This window comes from Symphalangus syndactylus, chromosome 12 (genome assembly GCF_028878055.3).
Source record: "Symphalangus syndactylus isolate Jambi chromosome 12, NHGRI_mSymSyn1-v2.1_pri, whole genome shotgun sequence".
NCBI classification, from domain to species: Eukaryota; Metazoa; Chordata; class Mammalia; order Primates; family Hylobatidae; genus Symphalangus; species Symphalangus syndactylus.
Window position 1 is genome coordinate 88450975 of NC_072441.2, and position 20557 is coordinate 88471531.

General features: G+C 42.7%; 2 protein-coding genes across 19 annotated transcripts in view; both read right to left on the reverse strand.

The window, feature by feature from the left end:
* The window catches only part of DCAF8 (DDB1 and CUL4 associated factor 8), a 48411-nt gene extending 32704 nt beyond the window's left edge, over window positions 1–15707 (reverse strand). For 2 of the 18 annotated variants that reach the window (XM_063626986.1, XM_063626972.1), the window contains exons 1-2: window positions 15171–15582; window positions 14346–14415 (exon numbers count right to left, since the gene is read on the reverse strand). The gene's annotated coding sequence lies outside the window, so the exon portion shown is untranslated. Of the gene's footprint in view, window positions 1–8158; window positions 8247–14345 lie in introns of those variants that run through there. The other 16 variants (XM_063626971.1, XM_063626974.1, XM_063626975.1 and 13 more) reach the window with 16 other exon arrangements.
* Window positions 15708–19344: 3637 nt separating this feature from the next.
* LOC134734452 (small ribosomal subunit protein uS2-like) lies at window positions 19345–20353 on the reverse strand. Its single transcript, XM_063627007.1, has one exon. It carries the CDS (start codon window positions 20300–20302, stop codon window positions 19415–19417), a length of 888 nt encoding a protein of 295 aa, XP_063483077.1. The 5' UTR covers window positions 20303–20353; the 3' UTR covers window positions 19345–19414.
* Window positions 20354–20557: the final 204 nt, after the last annotated feature.

Genomic DNA, 20557 nt, shown 5'->3' on the forward strand with positions numbered 1-20557 from the left:
AGCATTTTAGATTTCAGATTTTTTAATTTGGGATGCTCACCTTGTACCAGAATAACTGAACATTCAACTGCCAAAAGAAAAAAACTAAAGAACCTCAATCCATACATTGTACAATATACAAAAGCTAACTCAAAATGAATCACAGACCTAAATATAACTTAAAACAATACAACTTCCAGAAGAAAACAAAGAAAATAATCTCTGTGACCTTGGGTTAGGCAACAATTTCTTAGGATAGGACACAAAAAGCACATACAAAAAAATTAATCAGTTGGATTTATCAAAATTAATAAATTCTGATAAATCTCAGCAGTGGTTCAGGCCTGTAATCCCAGCACTTTGGGAGGCCAAGGCGGGTGGATCACCTGAGGTCAGGAGTTCGAGATCAGCCTGGCCAGCATGGTGAAACTCCATCTCTACTAAAAATACAAAAATTAGCCGGGCGTGGTGGCACATGCCTGTAGTCCCAGCTACTGGGGAGGCTGAGACAAGAGAATCGCTTGAACCTGGGAGGTGGAGGTTGCAGTGAGCCAAGATAGTACCACTGCACTCCAGCCTGAGTGACAAAGAGAGACTCCATCTAAAAAAAAAAAAAATTAAAATATCTCCAAGAGATACTGTTACAACAATGCAAAGACAAGCTACAGACTGGCAGAAAGTATCTACAAAACACATATTTGATCAAGGACAGTAACCAGAATATACTTTAAAACTGTTGCAATGGGCCAGGGCCGGGACGCAGAGGCTCACGCCTGTAATCCCATCACTTTGGGAGGCCGAGGTGGGCAGATCACGAGGTCAGGAGATTGGGACCATCTTGACCAACATACTGAAACCCTGTCTTTACTAAAACACAAAAAAATTAGGCAGGCATGATGGCGTGTGCCTGTAATCCCAGCAACTAGGGAGGAGGAGGTTGCAGTGAGCTGCAATCGCGCCACTGCACTCTAGCCAGGTGACAGAGCAAGACTCCATCTCAAAAAAAAAAAAAAAATAGCCGGGCGTGGTGGCGGACGCCTGTAGTCCCAGCTACTCGGGAGGCTGAGGCAGAAGAATGGCGTGAACCCGGGAGGCGGAGCTTGCAGTGAGCCGAGATTGCGCCACTGCACTCCAGCCTGGGGGACAGAGCAAGACTCTGTCTCAAAAAAAAAAAAAAAAAAAAAAAAAAAAAAAAAAAAACTGTCACAACTAAATAATTATCACGAGCCAGATGTGGTGGCTCACACCTGTAATCCCAACACTTTGGAAGACTGAGGTGGGAGGATCACTTAAGTCTAGGAGTCCAAGGCTGCAGTGAGCTATGATCCTGCTACTCACTGCACTCCAGTCTAGGCAATAGAGTGACACCATCTCAAAAAAAAAGAGGGTAGGTGTGGTGCCTCACACCTGTAATCCCAGCACTTTCGGAGGCCGAGGTGGGCGGATCACCTGAGGTCAGGAATTCGAGGCTGGTCTGACCAACGTGGTAAAACCCCATCTCTATTAAAATACAAAATTAGCTGGGGGTGGTGGCACATGCCTGTAGTCCCAGCTACTCAGGAGGTTGAGGCAGGAGAATCGCTTGAACCTAGGAGGCAGAGGTTGCAAGTGAGCTGAGATCGCACCATTGCACTCCAGCCTGGGCAACAGAGAGAGACTCCATCTCAAAAACAAACAAAAAAAAGTACTGTAAATAATAATCCCTTGAAAAGATCCTCAACATTATTTTATTTTTTTTTTTTTTTTTGAGACGGAGTCTCGCTCTGTCGCCCAGGCTGGAGTGCAGTGGCGCAATCTCGGCTCACTGCAAGCTCCGCCTCCCGGGTTCACGCCATTCTCCTGCCTCAGCCTCTCTGAGTAGCTGGGACTACAGGCGCCCGCTACCACGCCCGGCTAATTTTTTGTATTTTTAGTAGAGACGGGGTTTCACCATGGTCTCGATCTCCTGACCTCGTGATCCGCCCGCCTCGGCCTCCCAAAGTGCTGGGATTACAAGCGTGAGCCACCGCGCCCGGCCTAACATTATTAATAATTAGGAAAATATAAATTAAAACCACAATGAGAATCCATTAAACACTTATTAGAATGGTCAAAAATTGTTTAAATAACAAAAATTTACTTTATTAAGTACTAACAAGAAGTAGAGCAACTACAACTCATATACACTGTTACTAGAAATGCAAAACAGTATAGTTATTTTGAAAAAAGCAATTTGGCAGTTTCTTATGAAGTTAAATATACACTTATCATACAACTCAGGAATCCCACTTCAGCTTTAGGAACTTATACAAGAAAAAAGAGGCTCAGACCTGTTATCCCAGCAATTTGGGAGGCTGAGGTGGGAGGATCGCTTGAGCCCAGGAATTAAAGAACAGTCTGAGTAACACAGCAATACTCCATCTTTAAAAATAAATAAATAAAATAAATAAGAAGGAAAATGTATGTCCACAAATTAAAAATACCCTGTAGGTGAATGTTTTAATAGTTTTACTTAAATTCATCAAAAAACTGGAAACAAATGTTCTTCAGCTGGGTCATGGATAAACAAATTGTGGTAGGTCCACACAATGGGATACTACTGAGCAATAAAAAGGAATGAACTATTGATAGAAGCAACAACATGGACAGATCTCAAGTATGTTATGGTAAGTGCAATAATTCAGACTCAAACAGCTATACAATGTATGATTCCACTTATAGTACTTTCTGGAAAAGATAAAACTATAGGAATAGAGGGATCAGGGATTGCCAGGGCTTGGGGGTAGGGGAATGAAACTGACTACAAAAGGGCATGAGAAAACTTTTTGGAATGATGGAAATGTTTCATGCCCCAATCACGGTGGTGTTACGTAACTATGCCTTTGTCAGAATTAAAAGAATAGGCCAACTCAAAAAAGGATAAATTTTACTGTATATAAATTATACCTTAATAAATGTGGCCTAAAAAGAGAGAATGCAGGCTGGCGCAGTGGCTCACGCCTGTAATCCCAACACTTTGGGAGGCCAAGGCGGGCAGATCACCTGAGGTCAGGAGTTCGAGACCAGCCTGACCAACATGGAGAAACCCCATCCCTATTAACAGTACAAAAAAATTAGCCGGGCGTGGTAGTGCATGCCTGTAATCCCAGCTACTTGGGAGGCTGAGGCAGGAGAATCGCCTGAACCTGGAAGGCGGAGGTTGCGGTGAGCCGAGATCACGCCATTGCACTCCAGCCTGGGCAACAAGAGCGAAACTCTGTCTCAAAAAAAAAAAAAAAGAGAGGATGAGAGAAGAGTGACGGGGGAAAATCATGCAAATTGTTAAATGACATAATACCATTAAAAACACTAAATTCTCAAGGCTGTGATTAACAGAAGTTGACAAAAATGGTCAATATATCATAGCAAATGAGAGCATAATGTCCAGACTTCTCACTTGAAAACGAAAGTGCTGAAAGGATTTTTGCTGCAACCAAGACTGCCTGTGTGATTTATCAGCGACCACATTAATGGCAAGATGAATCCTAAATACACAAAAAGTCTACAACCCTATTGTCTTGGTGATAACTAAGAATAGCAGAAATTTAAGTAGCTCAAAGTTGTTCTTCTGGTTGTACTATTAATTTGTATGTTTATGCTCTTTATTTTTTTTTAATTTCTCTGAAGTTCATTTTAAATCCTTTGGTGTTTAGGGTCTATGAACACTGGTCTGACAACTACCTTACCTTAAGCCCTATCAAAACATCAACATGTATATATTATTATTGTCCTTGATCCCTTTACTAAGACCTGAACTCAGTCTGTCAAATCTCATGGTTTATATAATCCCAGCATTCTCTCAAACCAGTGCCTGTCTCATTCTGCTACTCAAGTGCCCAACTCTCCTACATAAACACCCATATTTAAATGAGACAAGGTTTTAGAATTTCCTCTGAAACTAGAAGGTGATGAGAAAATACTTCAATTATTATTAAGAAAGCCACACAGTCCCAAGTTTCTCTTGGGAGGACAGATGTCCCATACCACTCATAAATGAGCAGCTGTTCAGGGTTGATCTCCATCCAAAGTACAAATTTGCTTTTCTAGGTCCCACAGTCCATCTGGTATCAACTAGTTCTACTTTCTCCACCTCCAATTTTTGTTTCCAAGATGAAATGGCTCATTTTAACTTTATTTTACTTTTCTTAATATTTCTCCTTCACAAGAAACACTTACTTCTCCAAGCCTACTTTCCTGACTCCTACTGCCTGCCACACTCTAATAGCATAGTGGTTTTGCAGAATTTTTTTTTTTTAAGACAGGGTCTTGCTGTTGTCCAGGCTGGAATGCAGTAATGTAATCTCAGCTCACTGCAGCCTCGATCTCCCAGGCTCAAGTGATGCTCCCACCTCAGCCCCTCCAGTAGCTGGGACTACAGGTGCATACTGCCACACTCAGCTAAATTTTTTGTATTTTTTTGTAGAGATGGCGGTGGGGAACATGTTGCCCAGGCTGGTCTCGAACTCCTGGACTCAAGTGATCCACCTTCCTTGGCCTCACAAAATGCTTGAGATTACAAGCACGAGCCACTGCACCTGGCAGTATAGTGTTTATTAATCAGAGAACCTCAGGCACTGAAACTCAAAGGATGACCCCAAAGAGGCTGAAATTCATTATATAAAGCATGTTTATGGTATATAGGACTTTAGTTCTGGGCTATTTTCTATTAAGTACTTGGAGGGGTCGAACATATGACACTGTCTCCTCTGGTAGGCTGGACAGATGAGCACAAAGAAACTGAATGTTTCTGTAACAGGAAAATTAATCTCTATTACTACTGTGCTGAAGATTTGACAGTACAAACAACCCAACTGCAGAGAGGCTCTAGCACATAGACTCTAGCTGGGAGTCTAGGCTACTCATTTTTATACAAATCACAAGCCTCTGGCACCACCCAGTGGCCTATCTGTAAGCAAACATGCTGTTACACAACAGCATTGGTACCAGGCAATATAGAAGCTACAAATATAAACAAGGCAGTCACAATCCCCTTTGTGGCCAATTAATCAATTAGGAAAAATGAGTGATACAAGAGATAAAAGTATCAATATCATTTTTTAAAAAGATAAATAGAACGCTGTTGTGGCTGAACAGAGGAAAAGATTATCTTTAGTTTCAGGGAGAAAGGAAACGCTTCCATGGAAAATTAGCTTTTAAGATGGGCTTTAAAAGACAGGCAGGATTTCAATGGGTAGAGTTGAGAAAGACATTCCACAGGACCAGAGCAAGAAAAGATATGGAGGTTAAAAACCTGACACAGTCAAGAAACATATACGGGCAGTCTACTTTGGCTAGATGGTAAGGTATAGTTGATTAGTTAAGAAGTATAATAAAAGCTTTGTTGTTGCGGGGGTGCTGTCAGGCAATCAGAGAAATTATTTTGTCAAAGATAATAAGATGGACTGAAATGAAGGAAAAGGAAAGAGAAACAAGTTTAAAAGCTATTATAGTTGCCAAGATAAGAAGTAATGAGGGGCTGTCTTGGGTTGATGGCAAAGGGAATTAAAAAGGGAGCAACATGAGAATCATTGTAAAGGTAGGTAATGTTTAACTCAATAAGCAGTTACAAAGCTGAGTTAAGAAAGTTCTTAGTCTGACGCCCAGAGAAAATCAAGTGACACAAATGAGAAGCTGGCAGGTGGGATGAGAAATTATTCTGAATAAATTTAAAATCCAAGCCGACATGTTAGGAAGGTAGTGACAAATTTAAGTTTGGAACTTAAATAAAGTAAGGCCAGAGATACAGACTTGTGAATTATCTGTACAGAGAAACTTCAAAATCAAACACCTTGTAAATCATACCTCACTAAAACAAACAATTAGGTACCTAAGAAGGCTCTGGGAGAGGAAGTTCAAGGGAAGAATCTTGAGGAATACTTATCCTTAGAGAAGAGAAAGGAGACCAGAGAGAAAAATTGAGAAGAACGAATAATCAAAATTAAATATCTGGAAGTCAAGAATAAAAAGGTTTCAAGGTGAAGACAGGCTGGGCGCAGTGACTCATGCCTGTAATCCCAGCACTTTGGGAGGCCAAGGCTGGAGGATCGCTTGAGCCCAGGAATTTGAGACCAACCTGGGCAACATTGGGAGGCCTTGTCTCTACAAAAAATTTAAAAATTAGGCCGCGCACAGTGGCTGACGCCTAAGTGACGCTGGTAATCCCAGCACTTTGGGAGGCTGAGGCGGGTGGATCACCTGACGTCAGGAGTTTGAGACAAGCCTGGCCAACATGGTGAAACCCTGTCTCTACTAAAAATACAACAATTAGCCACACATGGTGGCATACGCCTGTGATTACAGCTACTCGGGAGGCTGAGGCAGGAGAATCACTTGAACCTGGGAGGCAAAGGTTGCAGTGAGCCAAGATCGCGCCATTGCACTCCAGCCTGGGTGACAGGGTGAGACTCCATCACAAAAAAAAAAAAAAAAAATAGCAGGGTGTGTTGGTGTACATCTGTAGTCCCAGCTACTTGGGAGGCTGAAGTGGGAGGATCACTGGAGTCCCAGGGTAGAGATTGCAGTGAACTGTGATCGGGTCACTGCACTCCAGCCTGGGTGACAGAGCAAGTCCCTGTCTCAGAAAAACAAACAAAAAAACCAAGAAGGTAAGGAGGATAGTTCATGCTTCCAAAAAATACAGAGAACAGTATACTGTCAAAAGGCTGTAAGAGTCAGAACAGCTTTTTCACTGGAATTATCTCAGAGATTGAATGGAACGCTCATTTTCTCTCTAGTAAATAATCATAAAACACTAGGATTCAGCTATCTCTTAAGTCTATAAAAATTATTTCCTGGGACAGATGCGGTGGCTCATGCCTGTAATCCCAACACTTTGGGAGGCCGAGGCAGGTGGATCACGAGGTCAGGAGTTTGAGACCAGCCTGGCCAACATGGTGAAGCCCCGTTTCTACTAAAAATACAAAAATAAGCTAGGTGTGGTGGTGCATGCCTGTAATCCCAGCTACTGGGGAGACTGAGGCAGGAGAATAGCATGAAACTGGAAGGCAGAGGTTGCAGTGAGCCAAGATTGTGCCACTGCACTCCAGCCTGGGCCAAAGAACGAAACTCTGTCTCAAACAAAAAAAAAAAATTGTTTTCTTAAAAAACTCAGTAGCTTACCAATATAGCATAACTATGTCTAAACAATGCAAAAATGTTTTTATTCCTACTGTCATTTGAATAATTTATATACATATGTTTATAAGAAATATTTAATTCTACCTTTCAGCTTCATCACTTGGCTTTGAAAAGCCCTGTTTTTTTTTTTTTTTTTTTTTTTTGGCCAGGTACCATGGCTCACGCCTGTAATCCCCACACTTTAGGAGGCCAGGCCGGGCGGATCATGAGGTCAAGAGCTCAAGACCATCTTGGCCAACATGGTAAAACCCCGTTTCTACTAAAAATACAAAAATTAGCTGGGCATGGTGGCACGCGCCTGTAGTCTTAGCTACTCGGAGGCTGAGGCAGGAAGACTGCTTGAACCCGAGAGGGGAAGGTTTCAGTGAGCCAAGATCACGCCACTGCACTACAGCCTAGTGACAAAGACTCCATCTAAAAAAAAAAAAAAGAAAAAAAGAAAAAAGAAAAGTCCTGTTTTTAAAGATGGCATGTGTTATGAAAGAAAGAAAAGGGCTTTGGTGTCAAACAGACCTGGGTTTGAATTCTACCTCTACCACCTGCTTTTCAGTTTTTCTTTTGTAAAATGGGATAATATTACCATCCTGCAGGAATTTAGAGGATTAAAGATAACGTATGCTAAGAGCCTGTTTGTACATAGTAGGCATTTATATTATTTTTCTAGTTTCCCATCTCTATACCAGACTACATTTCCTAGAAAAGCCTGGACTTCTTTACCACTCAGCAATGATTCTCCAAACATCGTATATAATATAGGACACAGTTCCAAGTCTATGAAATCTGCTTACCCTTTCTCTCTGGTGTTTTAAAGAATTCAGAGAGCTCCGTTAATATCTTCTTTCAAGTATTCATGTTCTACGAACTGCAGTAAGGCAATCTACCCAGGAACCCACGATATAAGCCTCCCTAAGTTTTTCTCCCTAATTTTTAAAATAGATTTTTTTTTACTATTATTATTGTAGAGACGGAGTCTCACTATCTTGCCGAGTGGTCTAAAACTCCTGAGCTCAAGTAATCCTCCTACCTTGGCCTCCAAAGTGCTGGGATTATAGGCATGAACCACCACACCTGGCCTCTTCTCCCTCTTAAAGGTTCTGAGGATACCCAAGATGGAAGACTGCAAAGCAATCACCATGGATAATGATGAGGATTCAAACTATGAATAAGGAACTTTGTTCCTTCTTTGAATTAATGCCTTCTCTCCCTATTAGTAACATAAAATGCCCAGTGTTTACAGTTTACTGGCTTTAATTCCTTTTTTTTTTGAGACAGGGTCTCACTCTGTCACCCAGGCTGGAGTACAGTGGTATGACGTTGGCTCACTGCAACCTCTGCCTTCTGGGTTCAAGCAATTCTCCTGCCTCAGCCTCCCAAATAGCTGGGACTACAGGTGCATGCCACTGCAGCTGGCTAATTTTTGTATTTTTAGTAGAGACAGGGTTTTGCTATGTTGGCCAGGCTGGTCTCGAACTCCTGACCTCAGGTGATCCACCCGTCTCGGCCTCCCAAAATGCTGGGATTACAGATGTAAGCCACCGTGCATGGCCTCTGGCTTTAATTCTAATAACAGTATTTCAGACTATGTCAGGAATGCACTTTAACCCTTAAGTGTTAATTTCCAGCAGCAGAACTAAGCAACTTTTTTTTTTTTTTTTTTTTTTTTTTTAAAGAGACAAGGTCTTGCTATGTTGCCAGCCTGAAACTCCTGGGCTCAAGCAGTCCTCCCAACTCAGCCCCCCGAGTAGTCGGGATTACAGGTACATGCCACTGCACCTGGCTAAGAGAACTTTCTATAAAAACATCCAGGACCATTTACTTCAATTTAACTAATTCTTAGGGAAATCTACTTTTCATTTTGTTTCCATCTCAATTTACGTTTACATCAGAAGTCTGTTGCCATTAACAGTTTTTGCCATTTATATTTCAAATTTTTCTTAGAGAGGATTTAAGATGAAAAAATGATGCTCCCAAGGTACAACTTACAATAAAACATTAAAGAGAGGCTTAAAACATCAAGAAGTGCCTTCCTATAGGTTACATTAGAAGAAAGGGTCTAATGTTGGATCCTAAGTAAGGTTAACAAAACATACGTGGTAATACGGCAATGATTAAAGTACACCAGAGGAATACAGTCACTCGACTACCATTAGAGGTAAACCCTATAGTAGCTTTCCAGATGGCTAAGAAAAAACCAGGAAGAAAAAAAAAAATGGCACGTGAGGCAAATATGTATGCTTCACTTTAGAACTTGGCCAGACTTCCTTAAACAGTATCTTCAGAGGATAAACAGCATCTTCAGAGGATAAACAGCAAATATCTAATCTAAAATGTTTGCAATGACCCAACCCACTAGACATACTATTAATGTATTTCATTAATAAGGTGCCATCTTTGTCATATTAATTACTCCCCAATGCTCTATTGGCAACCTCAAGGCAGCCTCCGTTCATTAATTTATCTGTATCGTAACACATTCCTGGGGTTAGGTGGTACTTGAGAAATCTGGCTTCTGGCCCAGGAACTATGTCCTGTAGAGGTAGAGATAAAAAAAACTGCTACAAAGAAGTGACTAATTCATAAAATTCCTCACTCACTAATTTTTGAAAAGCTTTCAAAGACTTTCTACTCACTCCAAGAGCAAATGACTAAATCAATAAAGAGCAAGTAGCCTCCTTTTCTGACTGATTTTAACAGCAGCGACGTTTCTTGGGTACATTTGTAAAAATAAAAGATGAAGTTTTTAATATTACTATAAAGCTAATCTAAAACTCACTGGCTTTTGGCTCTAAAATGAAAATATACAAAGTCACTACCCCATGCCTATTGCTGATTCAATTAATTCAGTTGCCTGCGTTCCAAATAAGTGAGGGTAAACAGCAGATTATCTTAGCTCACTGATAATCTGCTTTAAAAAAAAAAAAAGCTAATTCAATCTCAGAGACTTAAAAACTAACTCTAACACCAATGTTATGCAATAAAAATTCCTGTTTGGATACCGTTATTTCTCTTTTATAATCTGGATATTTCCTAGACATGTTTAGAATAAACTTTTATACGGCAGAAATAATGGAGTAATGAATCTATCTACTGAAAGCATTTTAATAGTCACTTTATGATTTTAAAAGCCTATAACTCACCTGATAGAATACAAGACTTAGAGCACGAAACTCAAGATCCCAGTCTTTCACAACAGGGTGCGCTTCTATACAATGTCTCCTACTAGAGTCTGTTTGCTTTTAAAATGCCAGTATTGTTTTATACTGGCAACAAAGAGGCTGCTTTCTTTCAGCTCTCTGTAGACAAGCTTCTGTCTTAGGTTGGTCCTACTCAACACTAAGGACCATGGCACTGGGACTGATTCTTTTTTTTTGAGACCAGGTCTTGCTCTGTTGCCCACTAAACTGCAGTGGCGCAATCTCAGCTCACTGCAGCCTCTACCTCCTGGACTCAAACGATCCTCCCACCTCAGCCTCCCAAGGAGATGGGACTGCAAGTACTTGCCCCATGCTTGGCTTTTTTTTAACTTTTTGTAGAGACGAGGTCTCAATATTGCCTAGGCTGGACTTGAACAACTAGGCTCAAGTGATCCTCCCACCTTGGCCTCCCAAAAGTGCTGGGATTACAGCCATGAGCCAGCCACACTCAACCTGGCAGACTGTTATACATTTAATTGACTGCACTTAGCAGGGTGCAGTGGCTCACGCCTGTAATCCCAGCACTCTAGGAGGCTGAGGCAGGAGGATTGCTTGAGCCCAGGGGTTCGAGACCAGCCTGGGCAATATGGTGAAACTTCATCTTTACAAAAAATGCAAAAATTAGCCAGGTACGGTGGCGTGCACCTGTAGTCCCAGCTACTCGAGAGGCTGAGATGGGAGAATCACCTAAGCCCAAGAGGTCGAGGTTGCAGTGAGCCATGATGGTGCCACTGCACTCCACCCTAGGTGACAGAATGAGATCCTGTTTCAAAAATAAATAAAGAGACTGCACTTTAAGAGGTTGGTGGTGGGAACTAAAAGGTCACAAGCATTCTTAGCCTCCCACTCCAACCATCCTAGGAATACTACCTAATAAGATGTCACAATTCTTAAGTAAACACCTAAAACCCTGGAAATATAAAAATATCTTCAAGCTGGGTGCTGTGGCTATGCCTGTAATCCCAGCACTTTGGGAGGCCAAGATGGGAGCATCACTTGAGACCAGCTGGGCAAGTAAGACTTCATCTCTTTAAAAACAAAACAAAACAAAAAAAACAACCAAAAATTAGCTAGGTATGGTGATATGCCTGCGGTCCCAGCTACTCAGCTGAGGTGGGAAGATCACTTGAGCCCAGGAGTTTGAGACCAGCCTAGGCAACAAAGTGAGACCCTATCTCTACAAAAATCATAAATAAAAAAAAAACTTTAGAAAGATAAAAAGTTTACAGTGTGGTCCACAGACTAGAAATACTGATTTATTCTATATAGATGTCACCTGGGGATTCTTACCCAGCACATAAGGAAATAAACAGTCTAAGTTATCCTTCTTTCAAAGTATTTCCTTTTCTCCTCCCAACCTTTCCTTCACCCAACATGGATCTTCAGAGATCATGAAAACACAAATGATACAAATGCAATCTCAACCCACCTCACCACTACCCTGGAGAATCCTTACCTTACAATGGAGAATTTAGACCCTGGATGATGGTAATGAAAAGTTCATCAAACCTAAAATGGTCGGCCGGGCGCGGTGGCTCATGCCTGTAATCCCAGCACTTTGGGAGGCCGAGGTGGGCGGATCATGAGGTCAGGAGATCGAGACCATCCTGGCTAACACAGTGAAACCTCGTCTCTACTAAAAATACAAAAAAATTAGCCGGGCATGGTGGTGGGCGCCTGTAGTCCCAGCCACTCGGGAGGCTGAGGCAGGAGAATGGCTTGAACCCGGGAGGCGGAGCTTGCAGTGAGCCGAGATTGCGCCACTGCACTCCAGCCTGGGCAACAGAGCGAGACTCCGTCTCAAAAAAAAGAATAAAAAACCTAAAATGGTCACTGGTCTGAATGACACAGCTGCTTTCATTGCGATATTATCAGTACTTAATTTTCATGTGCCCTTGCCAAAAAGATATGAAAGAAAACCCAACAAAAGGTTTTAAACTCTTCATCTGTGCTGTCATATTATTAAGATGGTCCAGCTGTGGAGCTGAAAAAAGAACTCTTCGGCAGGGCACGGTGGTTCACACCTGTAATCCTAGCACTTTGGGAGGCCAAGGCGGGCAGATCACAAGGTCAGGAGATCGAGACCATCCTGGCCAACATGGTGAAACCCCTCCTCTCCTAAAAATACAAAAATTAGCTGGCCATGGTGGCACATGCCTGTAATCCCAGATACTCGGGAGGTTGAGGCAGGAGAATGGCTTGAACCAGGGAGTCGGAGGTTGCAGTGGGCTGAGATCACGCCACAGCACCCCAGCCTGGTGAGAGAGCAAGACTCGTCAAAAAAAAAAAAAAAAAAAAACCTCTTCATTCCTAACTCCCTAGCTCTGATTCACTTTAAAAAAAAAAAGACCTTTTCCTCATACAGTTCTTTGATAATTTGTTGATGAGGATCACTGTACAGCCCAACAAGAAAGAAAAAATGTATTCCCTTCATGGTAAAAAAGGAAAGTATAAAGGGTAATTGCAGTGGAGGCAAACAACATTGTAGCAGAAAGGGAAAGAATTACAACACGGCCAACTCTGATCAGGTGTGCTAATAGAGAGACCAAGAAGAAGTAACCAATGAACAAAACAATTTACTGATGTTTAAGAATACATTTTGAAATACACATACACCAATATCTAATATTCTCTGTCCTCTGGTTAGGAATCCCCACCAAGGGGTTCATGTTCAGAAGACAACTCTAGGTGGGCACTTACAAAGGACACATCTAAGCTGACCAATTAAAAATCAGTTGGGAAAATTACCAGAAAAATGTGTTCTAAGGCAAAATGTAAAAGAAGCATAAATTAACGTATAACTTATTCAAAGCTATATCAATGATGTACAAAACAAAGCATTTTTTGAGTGTGTACCATGTGTTCTTAGATTACTAAGAGCTTTAAATAGATTCCCTATAATACTAACAATGACCCTGGGAGGTAAGTGGTATTATCACACTTTTAGAGTTGTGGAAATTAAGAGTCAGAGAAGTTTAAGTAACTTGCTCAAGGTCACATGGCTAAGAAATATTAGTCTAGTATTTAAAGCTTGAAATTAAATTAAAAGTCTGTCCAATCTCTAAAGACTGTACTTTTCTCTTTATATCTTACGGATACACATATACACCATCACTAATAATTTTATTCCAGTCCATAATGAGCATTTTCTAATTCAGTCATCAGATGGAATAAAACTCACCAGTGTCACTCAATCTTTTCCTACTACAAATCATAAAGATATTAAGCATCGGCCAGGCCTACCTTCCAGTCACTTAGCTTTTCTGTCACATGCCATGAGCCTCTAGTCTCTGCTACCAGAAACCTGAAGGCCTCACGAAAACTGCATTTATAAGTATGTTCTGACTCCCTTTTTGGCACCAACCCATGCTGCTGAATGCCCAGGATGTTTCTTCTGCTAACCAAGAATTCTTCAGACCAGCTACAAAAGAAAGAGCAGCCACTATTTTTTTTTTTTTTTTTTTACAAAAAATTTCCCACTATATCCTAAAAAGTCGGAATTCTGAAATAGACTGGACTCAGACACCAGCTAAAGGCAGCATCACTCATCACTCCCCAGCTTTTAGTCACAAGCAGCTAAATATTCTCCTCTAAATACCAAGGGATGACAACCCAAAGCTGTGAGAGGGGAAGAGACCTGATTTGACAACAGGCTGAACAGAACTCAGGCAAACTAAGTTCCAGTTTTTAACAACGTAAAAAATATGATCGACACAAAGAAAAAACACAAGGAAAATGAATAAAGAAGAAAAGAAGACATGGGGTAGGGGGCACACATTCACTTCTAGGCTTAAGTCATTCGGAGATATACAGCAATAGTTTAGGACAGAAAGACAAGAAGCCCACAGACAATTAAACTTGTAAAAGTAATTCAACCAGAGCTGGAACAAAGCCAAGAACAACACTCAAACTCTTTGGGAAACTGGTAGGAATTTTATGACTTTAGTGGTCAGCAGTTGAGCATCAGGGCAGTCTGTCTTGAACTCAAGAATTTTAATGCCTCCAACTCCCACTCACCTTTCCTCCTTTTATCACTGAAGGCCAGGCTGAGCTCCTGAGAAAATAGGTCTGTAGACTCACTGAAGGACTGAGAAAAGTTAAAATTTACATGGCAAAGGTGTGTCTTCTACTGAATATAATAAAAATATTTATGAATACACTTTAGTATTTTTAGGCCTTCTCAAAACTACTTAAAAGCAGAATACTTGATCTAATTCTAATTACTGAACAAATAACCCACACACATACGGAAATAAAATGAACCAACATGATGATTAGAAGCCAGGTAAGTAATCTCCCAGCTCCAATAAAACGTAAAGTCATTTAAAAGGATAACCTGAATCTTTTCAACGCTAAACCATAACCAAACAACCTCTCAACAAGAAGCCACAGAGCAGGGGGGGAAATCCCGGACAGAATGTGATAGCGCTAGTGCCGGTTTGTTTACAGAGACTCCAGTAACAATCATGAGTCAGAAATTCAAGCCACCAGATGCTTTCCAACTAACAGGGACCAAATGGGACCGTTCTAAGATATCCTAAAAGATTTGGGAGTTAGAAGAGGTAAACTAAGAGAATTATGTTACAAAGGGTACAAGACCACAAGACAACAACCGACTCCGGAATTCTCGGACCTCCGCCTTCCGTACAAGGTGCTGGGCCTGGGAACTTGGGATGGGGGAGGGGGACACATTGCGCGGTGGCCCTGAGGTGACGGGGAGACGCAGGGCGAGCCGTGTCCCTCAACTAAGGGGAGAAATAGGAGCGCACACATGGGTCACCCAAAAGCAAGGCGTCCCTGTGAACTGTGCGGCTGACTCTTGGGGGCAACACAAGGGCTGACCTGAGGAAAGGGCAACCAGTACTCCCAGCGATGACTTCGGGTCGGCAGAAGGAAAAGACCTGAGCGCTAAGAGCTTGGGAAATGGGTCAGGCCCATCCTTAGGGGAAACCGGCTGGGGAGCGGAGTGGGGGCGCAGGCCGAGCCGGAACGAGACACAGACCGGGTAGGTCAAGGGAGGGGGGGGTGTCCGGCTGGGGCAGTTACAAGCACGGGAATCGGCGAGGCTCAGCAGCCCGCTTCCCGTCTTGGGTCATCCTTCTGCTAGCGGCTGCTCCGACTGTTCCAGGCCCAGCCGCCCCGTCCACTGCCACCACCAACGCCGCCGCCATCTTACACTGGCCAGCGGCCGCCGCCACCACCGCCTCCGCGCTCTGCGCTTGCGCCTGCGCTGCCACGCTTTCCGGCCCCGTTTGCGACGATGTGCTCGAGAAGACTGAGGGAAGAGTGGTCGCGCGAGCTCACGGCTCGCAACCCTCCTCGAAGGACGCACAAGGGGCGGGGCTTAAGGCCAACGGAAAACAGAGCGAGGGGGCGCCTGCGCATTACCGAAGAGGCAAAGTTGTTTTTGTAGTTTTTTCGGGCTTGCTTACCTTGTGATACTCAAAACAAATAAGAGTTAGGGGCTTCCCAGAGTTGTTACAGAAATAAGCTAAATTTCCAGGGGATTGGCAGGCCACTTCCTGGATGATGGCCAGTTTTGCCGTTTTTGAACACTGGGAACGAGCAATGATTGCCACAAGGATTTCTTCTGAAAATCCCCGTTTCCTTTCAGGACTTTGTTTCCTTAAGTGGTTTCTATACTATCGAGGCCCATTTTCCCCTGAGAGTCTCCATTTACGTATTTTTAAAGAAGGGGCTCAGTAGCTTGAGGTGTAGCTATTCCAGAGGCTCTTTTCTGAAAAGGGGTGGTGTGGGTAAAGGTTCCCAAGAGTGGGCCGGGTGATGTGGGGTGACTTTTGTACTCTGTTTCGTTATGACACCTACAGTAACCGTGCAGAGGATTACTCCCAGCTGCCAGGCTGGGTTTTTTTTTTTCTTACCAGAAGCCCAGGGTGCAAAAATCTGACCCTTTCTCACCTCCCCTACCGCTACTCTCCTATTCCAAGTCATTACATATTACTTAAGACCACCGCAATAGAAACTTACCTCGTTTGTCTACTTCCATTATTGCCATTACAGTTAAACATAAGGCAGCCAGAGTGATTTTTAAAAATGTAAGGTCTGGCCAGGCGCGGTGGCTCATACCTGTAATCCTAGCACTTTGGGAGGCGGATGTGGGCGGATCACTTGAGGTCAGGAGTTCGAAACCAGTTGGAAACCAGGCCAACATGGTGAAACCCGTCTCTACTAAAAATACAAAAAAAAAAAAAAAAAAAAAAAAAAAATTATCTGGCATGGTGGAGCGTGCCTGCAATCCCAGCTACTTGGGAGGCTGAGGCAGAAGAATCGCTTGAACCCGGCAGCGGAGGTTGCAGCGAGCTGAGATCGCCCCACTGCACTCCAGGCTGGGTGATGGAATGAGACTCCGTCTCAAAAAAAAAAGTAAGGTCGTATTATTTCCCCAGTCCCCACCCTGCTCAAAACCTCCAACAGCTTCCCATCACATAATAAAAGTCGAAAGTATGATAGCCTTAGAGGCCATCAAAAAATCAATTGCCTCTAAGGAGGGCCCTACATGATCTGATCTAGCACTTGCCTATTTATCTGATTCATCTCCTCCCACACTGCCTAGCTCTGCTCTAGCCTCATTAGCCTTACTGTCGCTCCAGTCAAAGCATGTCCCAGCCCTAGGGTTTTTTTCCTTTTCTTGGAATGTCCATCTACTAGATCTTTACTAGACTTGAGGTGTCTGTTGAAATCCTACTTCCTAACACAGGCAGCTCTTGACTATTGTAACTAAAATGGAACCTCATGTCATCCTCCTCTATCTATCCGCTTACTCTGCACTGGTTTTTTAATAACATTTTTTACCTATAACATTTAATTTAAAATTACATGTTTGTAATCCAGCTATACTACTAGAATATAAATTCTTGAGGGCAAGGACTATGTTTTTATCATCTTTGTAATCTCAACACCTAGAAGAGGGCTACAGCACAAAGTAGCTATTTAATGCCCCACCATCCTATTCATTCTTTCATCATTCAGTCAACAACTATTTATTGAATTCCTGCTCTGGAAGGCCCTGTTCTATGTGCTGGGGCTGCAACAGTGAATAGAACCAAGATTCTTGCATTCATGGAACTTATTAGTGCAAGGGTTGGGAGCATAGGAGGAGGGGAGAGACACACAGATAATAAAGTTATAAAGAGTACTGTAGAGGGAAATAAAGCAGAATAAAAATGGGTTACCTGGATGGATGTGCTCTTTTACATAGGGGGTTCAGAGAAGGCCCCTCTGCTGAGGTGACATCTAAATAAAGGTTTGAAGTGAGACAGTAAGCTATACATACTTGGGAAAGAACATTTCAAGTGGAAGAAACAACAAGGTAAGGACCCTGCAGCTTGAGTATGCTTGGCAAGGAAGCCACTGTGGCAAAAGAATAGGTAGGAACTTAGTTTGGAGAAACAAGATGGAAGCCAGATCACTTACGGATTTATGGACCAAAGAAAGGACTTTGAATTTTATCCTAAGAATGCTAGGAAGCCATGGAGGATTTTGAGTAAAAGAGTGGCATGATCTGATTTATAATTGAAGATGTTCACTCTGGTTGATTCTTTGAGAACTCCCTATAGGGAAGCCAAATAGAAGCTAAAAGACCAGTTAGGAAGCTATTGCAGAAGACCTGCAAAACTAGTGTTGCAATGAAAGTGGTAGGATTCAGGATGTACTATGAAAGTGGTGGAGAGGTGATGTGTTAATAGATTGAATGTGGGGTACAAGATAAAGACCAGAATCAAAAATCAGTAAAAAAGTACAAAAGTCAAAGTATAAAATCAGTTTGGTTTGAGTAACTGGATAAATAGTGATGTCGTTTACTGAGATAGCACATGTGAGGAGACAGGAGCAAGGTTTTTTTTGGCGGGGGGGAACGTCCAATTTTACTTCAAACATATTAAACTGGAGATCCCTATTAGATTTCCGAATGGAGCTATGAGTAAACAATTGGAAATATGAACCTGGGGCTCATACAAGGGACAATGAGAGGTATAAATTAAGGATTAATGAAGTTATACATGGCATACACATAGCCATGGGGTGGAGAGAAATCAATGTGGAAGAAAAGAGAAGCAGTTTAAAGACAGACCTCTAATCCTGAGGCATTCCAGCTAATAAAGGTCAGAGAGGAGGAACATACAGCAAAATTTATTTTAAAAGAGTAGCCAGGAAATAGGAAGAATAAAATTCAAAAGTGAGGGGTCTTATAAAACAAACCAAAAAAAAAGCTTCAAGAAGGGGCTATAATCTCCATCATTCCTGCTCATAAAACAGGTTAAGATAACTGGAAATTGACCACCGGATTTGGAAAATGGAGGATCAGACCATGGCAAGTCATCTTAGTGGAGCTATAGGGATAGAGGCCTCCCTTTCTATGATCTGCTTTTTGTACCCACTGTTTTGTGGACACCATGGTTATTACCACCAAATCAATAGCTATTACCACTGAATTCTTCCTTTCTTATTTGGGCTTTCCTATTGAATTTGAGGTTGTGATGATTATTATCCCTTGTGTATCCATCTTGTGATAGATACTCAATCCCACTGCTTTCTGTAACACTATATTCCACGGTTTTTTTTATCTCTCTAATCATTTATTTAATTAGCTTCTCTTTCCCTTCATTCTATGTGTTCTTTCAGTGATTGTATCCATTCTCACATTTAAACTACTGTCCAGGGCTGGGCACAGTGGGTCACATCTGTAATTCCAGCACTTTGGAAGGCCAAGGTGGGCAGATTGTTTGAGCTCAGGACCAGCCTGGGCAACATGGCAAAACCTCATCTCTACAAAAAATACAAAAATTAGCCGGGGGTGGTGGTGTGCACCAGCTATTCAGGAGGCTGAGGTAGGAAGATCTCTTGAGCCTGGGAGGCAGAGGTTGCAGTGAACTGAGGTCACACCACTGCACTCCAGCCTGGATGACAGAGTGAGACCCTGTCTCCAAAAAAAAGAAAAACTACCATCCACGTGATGATGACTTCCAAGTCTTTTATTTTTATTTTTTATTTTTTTATTTTTTAGAAACTGATGTTTATTTTCCATCAACCATTTTTCCATGTTGCTTAAGAGCCCATGCAAGAACAGCTTAAGACCATTCGGTGGTTGCTCCTACCCATTCAGTGGCCTGAGCAGTGGGAGCTGCAGACCAGTCTTCTGTGGCAGGCTGAGTGCTCCATCGTTCAGTAGGGAACTGCTGAATAGGCACAGAGGGCACCTGTATACCTTCAGACCAGTCTGCAACCTCAGGCTGAGTAGCAGTGAACTCAGGAGCTGGAGCAGTCCATTCACCCTGAAATTCCTCCTTGGTCACTGCCTTTTCAGCAGCCACCTGCTCTTCTTTTTCAATCTCTTCAGGATCCCTGTAGAAGCAGAGATCAGGCATGATCTCCCATGGGTGTTCATGGGAAATGGGGCCACGCATGCGCAGAACTTCCCGAGCCAGCATCCACCACATCAAACCCACTGAGTGAGCTCCCTTGTTGTTGCATGGGATGGCAATGTCCACATAGCGCAGAGGAGAATCTGTGTTACACAGAGCAATGGTAGATAGATTAACATAAGATGCCTCCATGAGAGGCTGGTGGTCAGCCCTGGGGTCAGTAACCATAAGAAGCCATGGCTCCTGGAAGGCTGCCTGGATCTGGTTAGTGAAGGTTCCAGGAGTGAAGCGGCCAGCAATTGGAGTGGCTCCAGTGGCAGCAGCAAACTTCAGCACAGCACTCTGGCCAGTATTCCTGGAGGATATAACACTGACATCAGCAGGGTTTTCAATGGCAACAATAGCATGAGCTGCCGGCAGAAGCTTCTCCCAGGTCCTCTTCAGATTTATGATGTAGATGCCATCACTTTTCCTTTTATAGATGTACTGTTCCATCTGGGAGTCAAGATTGGTGCCACCTAAGTGGGTTCCTGCTGCAAGGAACTTAAGGACATCCTCCTCCTTCATTTGCAGGACATCAAGGGCTCCGGACATTGTGAAAGTTTCCCTTTAAGTTACGACGGGAATCCAGAACAACGCCACATGGGCCCCTCTGTAGGTAGCGCAGAAAGGGACTTCCAAGGCTTTATTTCCAACTCAGGCTTTAGACTCACATACCTGATGGCCAATGGCACTTTCTTTTTTTTTTACGGCTTTTTTTCTCCTTCTTTTTTCTCTTTTTTCTTTCTCTTTCTTTTTTCCTTCCTTTCTCTTTCCCTCCCTCCCTCCCTTCCTTCCCTCCTTTCTCTC